This window comes from Orbicella franksi, chromosome 3 (genome assembly GCF_964199315.1).
Source record: "Orbicella franksi chromosome 3, jaOrbFran1.1, whole genome shotgun sequence".
In the NCBI taxonomy this organism is placed as follows: domain Eukaryota; kingdom Metazoa; phylum Cnidaria; class Anthozoa; order Scleractinia; family Merulinidae; genus Orbicella; species Orbicella franksi.
Window position 1 is genome coordinate 21,629,330 of NC_138147.1, and position 18,240 is coordinate 21,647,569.

The 18,240-nt window shown below is 39.8% G+C and overlaps 2 protein-coding genes and 2 pseudogenes across 8 annotated transcripts in view; 2 read left to right on the forward strand and 2 right to left on the reverse strand.

Moving 5' to 3' along the window:
• LOC145482724 (serine/arginine-rich splicing factor 6-like) overlaps window positions 1-5,878 on the reverse strand; it is a 30,945-nt gene extending 25,067 nt beyond the window's left edge. Inside the window, exon 1 of one of the 2 annotated variants that reach the window (XM_081461366.1) lies at window positions 5,654-5,878. In XM_081461366.1, coding sequence (XP_081317492.1) covers window positions 5,654-5,788 — 135 coding nt within the window. In that variant the 5' untranslated portion in view covers window positions 5,789-5,878. The remainder of the gene's footprint in view (window positions 1-5,653) is intronic. The other variant, XM_081461367.1, reaches the window with a different exon arrangement.
• Window positions 1-18,240, reverse strand: part of LOC145482665 (uncharacterized) — a 220,389-nt pseudogene that overhangs the window by 109,231 nt on the left and 92,918 nt on the right. The gene's annotated exons all lie outside the window — the stretch shown is intronic.
• The window catches only part of LOC145482661 (ubiquitin conjugation factor E4 B-like), a 304,099-nt gene continuing 291,826 nt past the window's right edge, over window positions 5,968-18,240 (forward strand). For 3 of the 5 annotated variants that reach the window (XM_081461267.1, XM_081461269.1, XM_081461270.1), the window contains exon 1: window positions 5,968-6,108. In XM_081461267.1, the coding sequence (XP_081317393.1) occupies window positions 6,085-6,108 (24 nt within the window). In that variant the 5' untranslated portion in view covers window positions 5,968-6,084. The remainder of the gene's footprint in view (window positions 6,109-18,240) is intronic. The other 2 variants (XM_081461268.1, XM_081461271.1) reach the window with 1 other exon arrangement.
• LOC145482718 (uncharacterized) lies at window positions 14,481-15,296 on the forward strand (annotated as a pseudogene).

Here is an 18,240-nt window from a genome sequence, read left to right on the forward strand (position 1 = left end):
ATACATCGAGATTCGTACACCTCGATCTAAACCCTTTCTTATTGCTACCTGGTATAGGCCTCCTAATTCATCAACTGAGATATTTTCTCATTTTAAATCCTTTGTTGGCAAGCTTGATGCGGAGAACGTTGAATTCTATTTCATGGGTGACTTTAACTGTAATTTGGCTTCTCCGCTTCCTGATATCAGTACAGTGTTGTTAACCAATATTGTTGATATTTATAATCTTCACCAACTAATAGATAGTCCAACTCACATTACTCACACATCTACTACTCTGATTGATGTTATTTTTACAAATTGTCAGAATAATATTGTTTCCGCTGGTGTGTCCCATGTAAGCGTAAGTGACCATAGTCTCATCTGTGTATTCCGTAAGATCTCCATCAATTCACCTAAAGGCCACTCTACATTAACTTATAGGAAATTCAGCAATTTTGACTCCGCCAGGTTTCGCTATGATATTTTAACACAAGATTGGGACAGGGTAAACAGTTATGATGACCCAAACAAAGTGGGACATTTGGAAAAATCTATTTTTCAATGCGTTGATAAGCATGCCCCACTGCGTACAAAATGCATTCGGGCATCTAAATCACCCTGGATCACACCTCAGTCGAAGAAAAGAATGCATTATAAAGATGTTCTCAAAGTGAAGGCCATTCGTTCTGGAAATGCATGTGACTGGATGATATTTAAAAAATGTCACAACGCTGTAAACAGTGAAATCAAACAAGCCAAGGAAAAATTCTTCAAAAATGCGTTGTGTGAAAACGAAGGTAATTCCCATATGACTTGGCGAATAATTAACGAACTTACTTCGAGGAAAATCCACAGCTCTTCTGTTAAAGAGATTAAACTGGATAACAGTAGCATTAGCGATCTGCTGGAACTTTCGTCTGCTTTTAATGATCATTTTTCTAGTATTGGACAGAAACTTATCAATGCCATCCAACAGAAAGGAGACACTCTGTCTTACCTAGATTATGTTAAGGAGACCGAACATAGATTCGAACTCAAAAACACTGACTGTTCAACAGTTTTTTCTTTATTATCTAAACTTTGTAAATCTAAAGCGACGGGACTAAATAAAATCTGGGCACGACTTCTTCGCGAGTGTGCTGATCTGGTTGCAAGTTCTCTTTGTGCCATTTTCAATAAGTCTATTGTATCCGGTGTTTTTCCTACTGAATGCAAGTCCACAAAAGTAATTCCTTTATTTAAACAGGGAGAATGTTCCGATTTAAATAACTACTGCCCTATTTCTATCATTCCTGTTGTAGCTAAGGTCTCTGAGAGAATCGAATATTTAACTGAGAATAATCTAATTTCCTGTAATCAGTCAAGGTTTCGTTCACTTCACTCCACTGCTACTGCCTTACTCGAAGCCACTGATACTTGGGCTTTCAATATCGATAAAGGTAATGTTAATGCAGTAATTTTTCTACATCTGAAGAGAGCTTTTGACACCAGCAATCACTCTATACTGCTATCTAAATTAAAAGCCTATGGTGTCAGAAGCAACTCGTCTAACTGGTTTAAATCCTACTTGGATAATCGTACACAGAAATGCTTTGTAAATGGCTCTCTCTCAAATAGCCAACCTTTAACTTGTGGTAGTCCTCAAGGTACAATCCTTGGACCTCTCCTCTTTACACTCTATATAAATGATCACTCTATACAAATATAAATGAATAGACTCCCGTCTTTTACTATCGACAGTAATTCTATTAAACAAGTAGAATTTACAAAATCTCTTGGAGTATATACAGATGAAAACTTAACTTGGAACATACATATCGAACCTATTTCCAAAAAAATTGCCTCCTGCATTGGCATCTTGAGGAGAAGCAGGTGCTTGTTTCTGTTTATAGTTTAGGCACGGCATGGCATTTCTATTTGATTACTGTCCAGTTGCCAGTTTAGTTTACATGTGGCATGGATTTCTATGTGATTATATTTACCCATTTAACTTTAATAGGTTTGATGTGGCATAATTGTTTGCTTGTTCAGTTTAGGCATGGCGTGGCATTTCCACCTGATAACTATCGCCTGTTCAGTTTAGTTTAGGCACTGCTTGGCATTGCTATTTGATTACTGTTGCCTGTTTTGTTTAGGCATCATCGCAGTTCAAACATGGAGAAATTTACTTTCGACTCAGCTGTTCCTTTTGCAAAGCAAGGCTCATGAATGTGAGACTAGGAATCACATCCATCATCATGTAGAGGGTGACAACTCGACAATTGAACTCTTTAGGTTGCTTTTGAATCCACAGGCTTTATCATCACTGTTGGGACATGATTCCAGGTAGGCCACAAGAGACAGCCAAGTGTGGTACAGTGTCTCCAGGGCACCATAGAATGAAAACCACCTGATAGCAAACACTTCCTCAGGGATGTCAAAACGCGCCGGCGACCTGCGAAATCGCTGTCTACTTGGAGGTTTTCGCTGGCTGCAAATTGGCGGGGATAAGCGAGAAAAAATGGCTGATTTCAATAACAATTAAAAATAGAGGAAAAAAAGAGCGGGTTAAAATTATTTATTGTTTCACTCATGGATTGGATGTATTTTGTAATGAGCAATTTACAGAAGAACTTTCTGCTCACTTCGCTCGCGCACGCTGTGATGTACAAAATGCAAATAAGGTGGCTATGAATAAATTTACATCTGGTTTGTTTACATTCTCTTTTCTGCTTGTTAAATTAGCTGGATCTGCAGTTATGTTCTCTTAAAACAAACCTCTAGTTAGCAGTGCCAATTTGCGATCAAACTTATATATTCAGATTCCGTCTTTCGCTGGACATGACGCTGTTAATGTTTGTTATCTAATTATCAAAATTTGATAGCCCGCAAAGTTTTCGTATTTCACAGTTTTGAAACTGACGTTGATTCATTTTGCAACACTATATTTTAAATTACTTGGCCAGAGTTCAAGGTGTAATTCAAAACTGTCGGTATTTTAAAGACTATCATCGACAACTTGGTTTTATCTTTTGTGCATTATCAGGTTAAATCACAAACAACGTCACGTAATCATTTCACGGGAGAAAAAATACTCAGTGCGCTTGGTGAAGATACTGTTTTCATCAGCATCGAAGTGTGCAGTTTCGAAATGTATTTTACCTTTACATCCTTGCGAAAGGTAAACACTAAAATTTGTAAAGATGTTGACTTTGAAAATAAATTCCTTTTAAGACCTTTTAATGTCATTCACAAAAAATGCATTACATTTTTACGCTAGCCGATGTCCCGCCACTGTCGCAATGGTGTTTAAACAACCAGACGTATGAAACAAACACATTTTTGCCTGGTTCTTGAGAGAAAATTTGTGTTTTGTGCAAGTTTGAAAGGAATGGCTAAACGACAGTCTTCTTTGGTGAACTTTTTAAGCAAAAGAGTAAGAAGCGAAAGAAGTGAATGTGAAGGTAAGTTCTGTGAAGCTTTTCATTATAGAAAACTGACATAGTACAGGTTTAGTCGATAATCTGAAATTACATTTTCCAGTGTGAGTATTACAGTACCAGTCAAATGTAAGTTGAGAATCGAGAATCAAGTTTCAAGGCTTGAGTTTCGAGTTTCGAGTTTTGAGTATCAAGTTTCGAGATGCTTGAAGAATTTTTCGAGAAAGCGATTTACATCTCGAATTCGTAACAATAGAAATAAACAATACTACGCGTCGTGCGGCTTCCGTTATTCTTTTATTATGTATTTCATCTTAACGTCCAAATTGTTAGTCTGGAGTTGAAGTCTTGAATCACAATTCTATAGCATTCGTTGCATAGAAAAACAACACGTGTATGAATCAACCAAATTTAGAGAACGCAGCCTGCGAGCGTGAAATGATATTTCTAGCTCTTTCTGGTTCCAGCGAACTCAAATTTCAACTTGCTTGCCGTATGAAAATTTCTAAGTGTTACTGCGATTGTACTGCAAATGATTTTCTAGTCAAATATCGTATATAAAAAAAATACTTATCAAGATACCGTGCAAGTAACTTGAACATTGCCTGCGTTAGTGGACAGCTTTTCGGCTCTTGTTTGCGTTGACAGCCCGCAGTGATTGTTTGAATTTGCATAATGTTCATTTTCGTGATTTTCACCGATTATGTTTGTGTGCGACTCAATGAAACTGTGAAACTTGCATGGCAGCATTAAATTACTCATGTCATGTGAACTTCTGTTACATTAAGGCATGTTTAACATAACAACTTGGTTTAAACTACAAACAAAACTTCCCGTGCCTTCGTAAAAAACCTAGACAGATCCCAGATGAAAAGACTGTGTTGACTCTTTTTGTTGACTTACAATTACAGGCTGGCCAATCAGAATCGTTGCCTCCCACAGTAGTAAAATTCAGCAGAAAGGTTTTCCACTGATTTATTCATTTTTTTTTATTTAACAGCTTTAACAGTTGATATATCTTAATTTGTGTGACATTATGATTGGTAATCGAACAATTGATCTTAAATGTAACTTCAGCGGAATATAAGATCTTTCAATTTTGACGTGCATTTTCTTGTCTGCAGGAAACAACCTGCTTTGAGAGTTTCTAACTTTTATCCCTCTTGGTTGCTGGTCTCTAGGTAAGTATGGGTCAGGTAAGTTGTTTCCACTGATCCATTCAGTGTGACGGTGCCAGTTGGATACCTCCCCTTCCGCTTATGGCTTCTGCTCCCCGCTAACCTTTCAGGCACCAGTTCCCAAGCTCATCTATTTGTGATGAGTTTAAAGGAAAAAAAATTGTCCCCTTAGCCGATTTTTTAAGGGATGATTTCAATTGCACTGTGGGATTTGTGCAATTGTCTGGCCTGGCTCAAACCCTGAGATAACAGTTGGTTTTTCAGCTGAAAGCCATTAACCGTTAGTGGTTGGCAATATGCTGCTATCCTGGGCCTGGTTGTTCAAAGCTCAATTATGCTAAACCACGATTAACAAGGATTTTGATTTCAGTTTTGTAACTTTTCAGTGAGGTTTTCTGTTTATAATGTTTGTCCTTCAGTTTTGAACTTGACTAAGCTTAAACTACACAAAATGTTAGCAGTAAAAAACACTTTTATACAAGAAAAATTAATAATAGTTAACTTTTAATCCTGGGTTAGCGTTAACCAACATTTGAACAGCTCGGCCCTGGGACCCGTTTCTCGAAAGCCCCGGAAACTTTTTGGGTCCGCAAAGCCATTTTTAGTCCATCTGTATCTAAAAACAGAGAAGTGTATACACCTGAAACTTCTTGTACGAAGGGAACTTCCCTTCATATTAAGAATATGTGAATAAAACAGCTCTGTAATCGTAAGGTTCGAGATTTTGCTATGGCTTTATGGGCCCGAAAAGTTTCCAGGGCTTTCGAGAAACGGACCCCTGGTGGTGCAGTTGATTATGACAATTTCAACCCTAGCTTGTGGTGTGTAAACCATGCTTTGCATGATGCAGAGAACGTGTGCGCACTGACAAAGGTAGGCATTGTCCTTAGAGAAGTTAACACATTATTTGAGAAGGTTCAATCATACAATCTACGTGTACATGGCTAAAAGGACTTTAGGGAAAACGGTTCATACACACACCACATTCGTTTATAACAGACGTCCTTGGGAAAGTAATTGTGTGCTTATATGAAGACTTAAGCTATAAATAATTACAGACCTATCTGTACGTACCACAAAGCCAAATCCGTTCTTCAAATTTATGTCTCGGATACGTCCAAATCCTCGAAAAAACTTCTCAACGTCTCTTTCCTTGATATCCCGAGGTAGACGACCAAGAAAAACCCTTGGAGCTCTGTCTCTGCTCATGATTGCTTACAATAATGTTTAAAACAGACGCGAGACAACGCCAACCTTCTCGTAAAATGGATGTGAGGGAAAGCGAGTATATGCTATCCCGACAGGCCTTTGCACGACCCTTTGCGCATGGACCGGAAACGCGTGACATGAATAACCAAATGTAAACGTCAGATTAACCGCGGGCGCAAGAATATCTTTTTTTCATCAACCAACGCGACACTGCAAGTGCAACACTGAAGAAAATTCAAGAAGGTGGAAACGTTATATAGTGCTACGTTCTGTTCAAGATAAGGAGATCTGTGTAAATGAGCGAACTAACACCTGACGAGGTATGCCTAGTAGGTTTTTCATTGTTAATGGTAACATTTTATATTCTCAGTTGAAAATTCTTTGTCAGTAAAATGTAGCTCCACTCGTTTGTGCACCTCTTAAAGCTGTTATGTTTAGTATATCATAAGCTGACATTTCTTAAGCCAAGTTTACTCTAGTCTCGTTTTCATGACTGTTGCAAACGTGGTTCCAGTTTATAACAACTACAGTCTCTATTTTACGTTGTTTTCTGTAATAGCAAAATGCGTTTTTGGTGTCAAGTGCTTTAGCAACAGCGAAAACAAATTCGAAAAATACGTGCCATGCGGAGCCCCATTATTCTCATGTTCAAAGCCTGACTGAGCTAACCCAGGATAAACGAGAATTTTGATTTGAGTTTGTAACTCTGTGGTGAGGTTTTCTGTTTATATTGTTTGGCCTTCTGTTTTGAGTTTGAATAATCTCAAACTACACAAAACAAAAGCACTAAAAACATTTTTATACAAGAAAAATTTATACTTCAGTTAAATTTCAATCCTGGGTTAGCATTAATAGGCATCAAACTTGAGCCAGCGATATGGTCGTGTGATCTTGTTCAGCAGATACCTTGTTTTGACAGGTGCCAATTAACCATAACATAGCCAATAGCAAAGATGTACGCTGTAAATTAAGGCCGCATTTACTAGAATGCGTATGTGCCCATGAGCTATGCTGCTAGCCATGATAACCATAAGAAAGTCTACTCATGAGTGTCCTTTTCTTCAAAAAGATGGCTCTGAAACCAATGTACAGATTTTTTGTGGTTACTGGTATGTCATTGGGTCTGTTAGTGAGTAAGTTAGTAAACTTGTGAGTAAGAAAGATAGTCCGTGACTTTTCAGATCTAACGAAGCAAGGCCGAAAAAACCTCCAGATTTGCTTGAGTTCTTTTAATTGATTTTCACCTTTAAAACGCAAGTATTAATGAAAATAACTACTTTTACTGTTTAAACTTGGTTCCGTTTAATTTGATACCACTGTTGGAGTGAAAAAATTGTGAATTTACTAGCAGAAAGATAGCATTATGGGAGCATTACGGAGCATTACAAATGAATACAATCTCTAACCGCTGACTGCGCGAAGGACATTGCAGTGTTGTTTTCCCACACTCTTTGACATGACATGACATTGTTTGGATAATCACATACCTGGTATGTTGGTGAGTAGCCGCAATGTTTTCTCAGATTTCTACCTTTCTTTTCGCTAAGAATCTTGCAGGATTTTGAGCGGTTTCTGAAAGGTTTTGATTGGAAATACAATGGTTACATGCCTTGAAAGATCATCCATCAACCAAATAAATGGACATTCTCAAATTGATGTTTATTTCATTTTCTTATACTACCCAGAATTAGACAGTATGTTTGTTTCATTATATATACTTGTTTCAATTACAAATTGAAATTGAAAGATTCACCTAAGTCAGGATTCCTTAACAGGATAATAAAAAGCTCTACTGGCAAAAAGCCATCTGAACCAAGTTGATAAGATCTCTTTATACGCAATATGTGAACTTACAAAGGAAAATGTGCACTAGCCCTTATGCGTTAAATGGATAAAAAGATTTACCATCCATTTGTTATCTGTTTGTAATCTGTTTAAATGTTTCATGAAAACTGTTTCAAGCGTTAGGCGAAGCGTTTATCCTTACAGTCAAACCATTTGAATTGCTTTCCCAACTGTTCATAACTTTTTTGTATCCGATAAAACAGAAAGAGGTATCAGTTAAGAACATCTTGGTATCCATTAAAATGGCTAAAGCGATCCGTTGAAAAATCCAAGCATCCATTTAAACGGCAAAAGCAATCTGTTAAGAAATCTTTGAATCCGTTTTAACGGTTTAACTGGAAGCGTATTCCATATCCATTAAGAAACTCTTAGAACCATTATAAAAACGTTTTAGCAAACATTTTAAACTTATTGTTAAGACGACCAAAGACAGTGTTAACCAGAAGCTACAGAGTTCAGAAGACAGACAGAATGGAACGGTAAAACAACTTGTGGAACTGAACAGGAAACCGTGATATGCATGTAAATAAATCAAGTTGGTGTCTCGTTCGCGAAAGCTTGATTTACAACTGTCTTATGTCTTATGTTTTGTTGCAGGTTGAGTTTTTAAAGTTAGCTTAACTTAGTACATATTTTTGTTTCCTTCTTTTATCAAAAACAAAAGAATCGAAATGAAAAACTGTGGTGGTCAAATGAAAAGAAGAACAGCTGTGTTTGGGTCATGTGAATTCACGTAAAACTACGGTATGCGATGTGCCGCTTTGTTTACAGTGTTAGAATTATATTATACCAAACATACCTTTCTGGTAATCAGTCCCCTGTTTTCTATTTTGTGTTGAATCATACTGAGGTTGTGGACAGTATATAGAGCTCGAAATGCATGTCAGTCATCATCCAAGGAGTGACATTTTAGGCTATGAGCAAACCTTCCCTACCCCGTCCAGGAAAAGTTTTTTACTTGCGTCACAATTAAATTGAATTGAATTTGCTTTGAATTGAATTATATCATCTATCCAGTTTACTAATGATTAGTTACAATCATTCTTACTGCTTTCAAGCGCTTATAATTCAATGTATTTTGGCTATTTTGCTGACTGTGTGCCAAGTCAGTGACCCTTCAATCAAAAAGTTGACTGTTTGAAAAGTTTAGCTAAACATTCAAATGCTTGAAGTCATCTGTTTGAACACATGAGATAACCATTTAAACACTTCAAGTCATCTGTTATAAAATTTTTGCTAACTGTTCGAATGCTTTGCCAAGCCGCTCAATGCTGAGATTCAGTTACTGTTAAAATGTTTCTAGGAAACATTTAATGCTTTTATAAAGGTATCTACTCTCCATTTATTATCCTTTTACTATCCGTTTATTTTAGGCAGTTTAATATTCAGCCAGTACAAAAGAATTAGAACTTGTCCGCTCCTTGAAAACACAACATTCATATCAAATGTTGTCGTTCAAAAGGTAACAACAGCAATGAACAATAACCAAGCTCATACATACTAATGCATTAACTTGAATGCGCTATATCGCAGAGACAAAACGCAGTCTAATGGAGCAAAACGTACGTGCACATTAATCTACTTGCTTGTTACTGCATTATTAAAGCGAATTTTGGTTCGCTTAGTTCTGAGTGGTACTGTAAACCCATAACTTAACCCATGACATGCTGTTGTTTGCACTGGCCAGTCAGTTACATGTATAATACAAGTTATATGCACATGTTTTGTTAAAAGATATTGAGCAGTTTCTGGTTAATAGAAGTGTTGTGTTGTACATTTCTCGTTTGTAATTAATGTTCGTTGCTTACATGCTCTCTTACAATTGCAATGCGTCAATATATTACAAATTCCCACAATGAGAATCAATTCATCCCAAATGTAACACAAAGGCCTTTGGCCACAAAACACTCCTTCACCAATGGCCTTAAAGAAGATACTGCTGATTACTGCAACTACATGTACTCAAGATGCATAGAAACAACTAGCTAGTACTAGACACACGTATGCAATTGCATACATGTTTTTAGGTGTGTGTCTTGGCAAGCATGTTTTCGTAACAGTGATGTTGTTCCGACCTGTTCTTTTTAGTAAGTACAGTGTAGATCATTTTGGCAAAGCAATCCCATAGAGCTACATTGTACTCATAGCGGCTCTCCCGATAGCAACTGCACTTTATGATTATGTCTATTAAGGTTACTACTACATTCATGGACTGTGTTTTAGCCTTTAAATTTTTTAAGCTTATGTGTAAACTTAGGTTTATATAATGATTATTCACAATAATTGTTGCCATACTTCAACTCAACAACATTTGTAGGTTTTTGACTGTGATTTATTCCATAACTCCAGCCAGTTTTTACAAAGCCAAAATTCTACATGACTTAAACCATTTGCATAATCCAGATTACAGAGTTTCTTACTTAAAGCACTTCATATAAGGTCCACGTAATGTCAAGTCCAATTGAAGATAGAAACCTATAGTTCTGCGGTGGTAAGATCCTCCCCCCTTGTTCAACCCATCTAATTGGGCAAATGATCTTCAAGTAATGCCAATTTAGTTACAGGATGTTTCATTGCACCAAGCTTGGTCTTTCCTTCAACCGATCGTACAATGTTGTTATGTCCAGGAAAAACTTAAACAATCCTACCAAGAGGCCAGTAACCTCTTGGGACTGCGTAATCAACAATAAAATTATTACAGTCAACTCTCCGCTAATGGACACTCTCGTAAGTGGACAGTACTACTTTCCGACACTGTTTTCAATTCCTCTTTTTACCTCCCAGTCAAACTCTGTATTTGCACATTCCCGTATGCAGACACTGTCTCGTAAGTGGACGTGGACACTTTTGAAAATGAAAAATTGGAGTTTTCTTTTGTTTATGCTCTCTTGTAAGCAGACACTCCAGGTGTAATAACTGACACTTGGCAATGAAATTTGTCTTTAATTTGCAATTAATCAACGGAGAACTGTCCGTTTGTTTGACAAATAAAGAGTCCGATGAGTAACATTTTGTAGTGTCACATTATGGTGACACTACATTTCTGTTTTCAATCACTGAGTTTACTGAGCGCTATATCCCAGCTAATCAAGCTTGGACTTCAGCAACGGTAATGATTCTTCAACATTACCATGAAAAAAGAGAGTTTCCAAGCTGTACCCAGCTCCCCTGTCGACATGTTTGCCTGTTATAATAACTTTCCCTTTATTTGTTCTGCGCTTTAAAAACTTGGTGACAAATACAGCCATCCTCAAAGGAATGTGACCAAGTATCTCATCTAAACCAGTCACTGTGTTAGCGTGTTCTTTGGCTGTGGTTTCAAGACCGCAATGTTCTAAACTAGGCCTTACTATAGCAACTGCATTCGCATCCTTGACGTTGTTTGGCTCTCATTGTCAAGTCCGTTAATTTGCTGATGGTTGTATGATGGGTGATAAGCACGTGGGAAGAGGTTCCAGCTGCAGTCATGTCCAAATGTTTCAAGAAAGTTGGGATGTATCCTGTTGAAAATCTCAGTGCTGAAGAAGATGATGACCTGTTTGAGGCCAAAGAACTGATGGATATTCTTGAATTGCTAAGCCATATTTCTCCTGGACTAGACTGTCAACATTCGATGATGAGGCTGAGGCCTTTGAGCTACCAATGGATACCACACTTTGGAATTGGAGAGAAGTCATACGACAAGAAGCTATTGCTGCGTCTACCAAGGAAGAGCAGGTGTGCGAGATAGCTGACGACGATGAGGAACATGACCAGCCCCTGCAATGTCCAGAAGTTACACCTGTGAAACAGGCACTGGAACTTGTTGGGAAGCTAGCGGCACTTTCTCACTGGCAAGGAAACAAACTGCTAGCCCAGGCAATTTCCAAGGTCAATGATGTCTTAGTTGACATGAGACTGAAGTCTCTACTGGCAAGGAGACAGTCAACCATAATGGTCTATTTCTCCAAACTGTCAGAGGACCAAGCAAACCTTCTCTGGTCACGATATACCTTGTTTGTTCTTGGGATGTTTTTAAGGAGCACCAAAGATACATGTATAGATGGCAGCAATATATAAGCCCTGTTCCACTTTTTGTTGAATGTAGACTGTGTACTCTATACTGTAGTTATTTTTTTTTTTTGAGTTTAAACATATGACATAAATAGAGAGTTTCAGTTGCTATTTTTGGCTACCCAGTGAAACATGTAGTTAACACCTGCTAATGTAACTCTCCCGTAAGTGGACATCCGCCATATTTTTCTTGGGTGTCTGCTTATGGGAATAATTCTCATTAGCAGACAGCTCTGGCCATGCGCACGGTGTTGGTGTACAGAGCTGTTACAAAATATGTAACGCTAAAAAACACGGTGGAGTATAAGATTTAAGGACAACTATAACAATCTCTCGACATCAAATGAAAATAAATTATATGTGCATTTATCTCCTAATGAGAAAACCCCTGAATATGTACTTACTTTCACTTGAAAACAAAATGAAAACACCATACAGGAAATTGATGATAAAAACAGGAGTGAACGAGTTTGAAATTTTTGACATCTTTTCCATTGCCATTAAAATTTTGAGACAAAAGTCTTGAAAATTGAGCTGCACATTAGTTGCAGAATCAAGTCAAATACGGATTTTTCACAAAAAGTCAACACCATCTGATTTTCTAGTGTTACATTCATGTTTTCGAACCAACGTTTTTGTGAAAATGTTTGCATCCTTTGTTTGGTTTATTTCGTTTCCATCGTTTGGATCTTTTTGATTGTTTGCAATGGTTCTATCATGCGTTTCATTTTTATCATGTGTTCGTATTGTTTCAATCATTCATTTGATTTCCATTTTGAGTATCATTTGGAACCTGGGTTTTGAACTATATTAGGCATCATTGTTCTTGGAATGCAGGGAAACATTCATGCGTCTGTTCTACTTATGACATTCACCCATGAAGTATATCCCCAGAATTTTCATACATACTTGGTGACTTGCCACATGAATCTCGAGTTCAGTGTTGCAGCCGCATTTAATTCTTTGTTATTTTTTCTGTTTGTGCGTGCATTCTTTCGTGATCATCGCATTCTTTTCGTTTATCTTGCTTTCATGTTATCGGCATTCTGTTAGGTTTTTTTGCATAATTTTGTTTTGTTTCAGTCAGCTTTTGCATGCGTATTTCTAGTTTATTTGTGCATTTTCATTGCGACGCTACTATCATCTCGTTTCATTTACCACCCTGCCATTTTCCTTTTACGTGTTCCTTAGCTTCCTAGTCATACAATGTTTGTAAGTATTGTCTACCTTCGGCTCGTTATTTCTCTTTCTTTTATTGTATTCATCTATAACTTTTAATTTATTTTGTTTGTAGCAATCGCTCCCTTTTCATCGCTCTTTTTCGCACTTTATTGTTAAATTGCACATTTCATCTTGTTGATTAAAGCCAAGTAGCGTGTTGAACGTTGACTACAATATTCGTTGAAACGTTATGGATCCAACCGAAAGCACTGGAAGCCGACAGGAACAAATTGGATCAGAAAGCGACAGTTTGGAATCTGCGGATGTGGCCCTCGCAACCGGTGAAACAAGGCGAAGGCAGCGCACCGAGAAAGGAAAGGCTTACATTGCTCATCTTCGATGGACAGACTGTCAAACTGTCAATAAAAGAATCCAACGGCAAATTAAGGAAATTGTTTCTTCTGCGACTACGGAAGAAAACGTGGACGTTGCGGAAAGGAATCTGACTGCATTTCGTGTTACCGTGGAAGAATTAACGAGATGCATTGCTGTATTGTTGGATGACTTCTAGGGTGAAGGTGACCAGCTAACCGTAGCTAACGATTGGTATGCTGAAAAGAGTAAGCAAATAAGCGATTTTATTGAAAAAACTGTTCGTTGGATTTCGTCTGCGAAAGAGGTCCTCGAGCAGAATTTGGAGGTTAGATCTCAAGTAAGTTCAAGACGTACACGAGCATCACACCGCTCTCACGCAACATTGAGATCCTTAATCACCTCCAGCAGAGCGAAAGAAAAGGCGAAAGCAGCTGAATTAATTGCAAAAGTGGCCATGTTGGAACAACGGCAAGAGCTGGAGAGAAAGGCCAAGAGGTTACGTTTAGAAGAACAATTAGCAGTTGCTCAAGTTCGTGAACGTGTGTTCACAGAAATCGAGAATGGTGTCAAGGAAGATTTAAGTCACCAGCTGGAAGTGCCCTCAGAAGCCTCTCGTGTACCAGGATTTTCTCTCTCTGGGCCGTCTTTTCCGCCTGTTTCCAGTACTTACACCGTTCCAAGTGCAACGTCAAACACTGTAACGAATGTGAACTTTACTGCGGGTTTCCATGATGACGCTCCTGTAACACAAACACCTCCTAAGCCGATGCGACATCCTACGAAGTTAAACCCTCTCGCACCTGAGTTTCATGTCGCCGACACACAGCCAAATACACAGTTTTGTGATGTTCTTCAGAAACAAAACAGATTAACTGAACTGTTGGCGGAACAACAACAATAGAGTTTACTTCCGTCACTCACGTTGACTAAATTTACTGGCGATCCTTTGGAATATTCCACATTTACTAGAAGCTTTGAATCGCAAGTGGAAGCTAAAGTCAGCGCTAACGATGTTTGTTTGCAATACCTGGAGCAATACTTACAAGGAGAACTGAAGGAGCTCATCAAAGGATGTCTTCACCTGGATAGAAACAGTGGCTACATAGAAGCTAAGAAACTCCTAAAGGAGAAGTACGGGAATCGTTACGAGATATCGAATGCGTACATTAAGAAGATTAACAAGTGGCCTTTCATATGGTCAGGAGATGAACTGGCATTAGACCGACTTTTCATCTTTCTTGGTCAGTGCCGGAGCGTGATGTCGACCCTAACCTTTCTATCCATCCTCAACCATCCACACAACTTACAAAGTATGGTGTCAAAGCTTCCTTTTCCACTCCAAGACCGATGGTGGCGAGAAGCCAGTAAAAGGAGACTTGCTAGAGGAAGGATCCCCACATTTGATGATTTTGTGACCTTTGTAAACACTGAAGCAGGGGTTGCAACAGATCCAGTCTTTTGCGAGAAGCCCTCCATCGCTTGGATGGCTCATCGGATCGCCCTGATCATTCCAACAAAGGCAAAGGTTCTGGGAAGCCTAAAACTTTCGGGGACCGTGCTCGAGCCCCGCATCACGTCTCCAATCAGGCAACAGATGTAACTGCTGACCAAACGATTGCTTCATGTAACCCTGCCATCATTTGTAAACTTTGCAACAAGGAGCATGACTTAGACGACTGCCAAGCCTACTTGAAGAGATCTTTACCAGATAGGAGGGAGTTCCTCAAAGAAAAAGAGCTCTGTTTGGCATGTTATGATCCTGGCCACAGATCTAACGGGTGCGCCCAGAGGAGAACTTGTAAGAAGTGTTCACGTCGTCATCCCACGAGACTTCATGATGACAACTTTCGCATCAATCAAGTAGCCTCCAAGCAGCAGATCTCCCCGCCTTCGCAACGTAAGGATCATGTTGTGAATGCTCATACTGAAATGGCCGAAGCGACCTGTAATGCCAATGGCCCTGAGGAATCTGTCTCTGCTGTACCCATCGTTCCTGTCAGGTTGAGATCTGCAGAAAGAGAAGTCCTCACTTACGCCTTGCTTGATGCTTGCAGTACCGGTTCCTTTGTTCTAGAAGATATCATATCCAGTTTGGGTGTAAAGGGCACTGATACACAGCTGATGGTGAAGACCGTCAATGGCACCAAGTTATATGATGCCAAGGTTCTGAATGAATTGGTCGTTTCAGATTTAAAGGGTGACAATACTGTGTAATTAGCGAAGATCTTCACCAAAAAGGACCTTTCTACCTGCGAGAATATTCCTACGCCTGAATTTGCTCATCGATGGAAACATCTTAAAGGCATAGAAGCAGATCTGCCACCACAGTTACCTAATGCCAAGATCGGTTTTCTGATTCGCTGGAAATGTCCGAAAGCTCTCAAGCCAAGAGATGTATTAGCAAGCGAAGATGGTGGTCCATTCGCAATTAAAACATTTGCTGGATGGGCAATAGTTGGGCCCTTATACAGGTGCAATGAAAAGCATCCTATTGTAAATTGCCATAGATTTGCTGTAATGGAAGTCTGTTCTGGTAGACACCTCGATCACCACTTCATGGTAGAGAACACAGTCAGAGAAATTGTTACTCCACAAGTGCTGAACAAGATGTTTGAACTAGACTTCAGCGAACGAACTGATGACAAGGAACAAGGACACTCGCAAGAAGATAAGAAGTTTCTCAAGATAGTTACCCAGGGTATTCGGCATACAGAAGATAGTCATTACGAGATTCCCCTTCCATTCCCTCGTGATGATGTACGTTTTCCTGAGAACAAGGAGCAGGTCCTTCAAAGAGCACACTGGTTAAGAAGGAAGCTTATCAATAATGAGACATTTTACAAGGACTATGCCAGTTTCATGAACAGTAACATTGCCAGGGGATTTGCTAGGAAGGTGCCGTCAGCTCGTCTATTTGCAAAGACAGACCAATTTTGGTACATACCCCACCATGGCGTCTACCACACTAAGAGGCCCAACAAGATCAGGGTTGTATTCGACTGTAGTGCCAGGTTCGGAGGAACATCGCTAAACGACCAATTGTTGCAGGGGCCTGACCTGACAAATCGACTCGTGGGTGTTCTAACAAGATTCTGCCAGGGACTGATCGCCTTCATGAGTGATATTGATGCTATGTTCTATCAAGTCCGAGTACCAGAAGGCCAGAGAGACTTCTTGCGCTTCCTATGGTGGCCTGATGGAGATTTAATGCAGAATCTTGAGGAGTATCAGATGAACGTCCATCTATTTGGTGTGGTTTCCTTGCTGACTTGTTCAAACTTCGCGCTACGCAAAGCAGCTGATGACGCCGAGGAGGCCGTTGGTCCAGAAACTGCTAACGTGTTGAGGAAGAATTTCTATGTTGACGACAGTCTTCGCCCAGAAGAAATGGAGGAGTCCGCTATTCAAAGAATACATGGTGTTGGCCATGCCCGTGTACACGGAGGTTTCAATCTGGCCAAGTTCGTTAGCAACAGTGGACCCGTACTAGAAAGTGTCCCAGACGAAGCACGTGCCCAAGATGTGAGAACATTAGAGCTAGGCAGTGGTGAACTTCTGGTTGAGAGGGCTCTCGGCGTACAGTGAGCAATCGAGTGGGATACGTTTGGTTTCAGAATCATCCTTAAAGACCAGCCACTAACCCGAAGAGGAATATTGTCTACGATATCTTCCGTTTATGACCCTCTGGGAATAGCAGCACCCTTTCTGTTGGTCGGAAAGTCAATACTGCAGGATCTGTGTCGCACCAAGTCAAGCTGGGATGAAGAAATTGGCGACGAGTACCGTGTATGTTGGGAGAATTGGAAAAGCCAGTTGCCTGCCCTGGAACGTTTCTCTATTGAGCGATGTCTCAAGCCTGTAGACTTTGGTACAGTTGTCTCCAGACAAATCCACAACGTCTCTGATGCTAGCTCAATGGGTTACGGTCAAGTGACATACCTCAGAATCGAGAACGAGAAAGGAGACATCCATTGTGCGTTCCTTATGGGGAAAGCCGGCGTAGCTCCCGTTAAGACCATGACAATTCCACGCCTTGAGCTTACGGCAGCCACAGTTTCAGTTAGAGTGGGAGAGATGATTGCTAGAGAGTTAGACGAACCTGCTGAGAGTAAGACTTATTGGACAGACGGTGCGACTGTTTTGAAGTACATTCGAAATGACAAGAAGCGTTTCCACGTGTTTGTGGCGAATCGTGTGCAAACAATAAGAAATGCAACGAATCCTAACCAGTGGAGGTACATTAGACCGACATTAATCCGGCTAATGACTCGTCATGTGGTTTGAAAGGCCATGAGTTATCCAAATAGCATCATTGGATTACAGGTCCAAATTTCCTATGGCTTCCTGAGAGCGAATGGCCTCAACTTCCTGGTGACTTGGACGACGTTTCCTACAATGATCCTGTGGTAAAGAAGGTTTTTGTGCACAGCTTGTATGTTGAAGAGAACACAGACCTTTTGAAGAGGCTTACACACTTTTCCGAGTGGCACCGTATGAAAAACTGGATACTCCGTCTAAAACCAAACTCTGATGAGAGGGCATTGCTTCCCAAGGATGGAGCAGACAAAGTGAGATGTACCACAAATGCGAAACCCAAGCCCCTAAGAGTAGAAGAATTAGACAGAGCAGAGAAGACCATTCTGAAATTGGCACAAAGCGGTGCATTTCCCAAAGAAATAGAAGCTCTGCAGAAAGTTCGACGAGTAGATTGTGAGAGTGACTGTCAATTTGCGAAGGCAATAAAGTCCGAAATGAAGAAATCTAGCACGTTTGATCACCTTGATCCTTTCCTGGACTGGGACGGACTCGTACGTGTTGGCGGAAGGCTAAGCAAGTCAGAAGAGTTTTCAGAAGGCTTTAAGCATCCTGTGATCCTCCCAAAGAAGAGTTTCATCGTGTACCTCATAATTCGTGAGGCCCATACGAAGGTCGTCCATGCTGGCAGGGGCATTACGCTGGGGGAACTAAGAAGTCAATATTGGATACTTAACGCCAATTCTGTTGTGAGACATTTCATC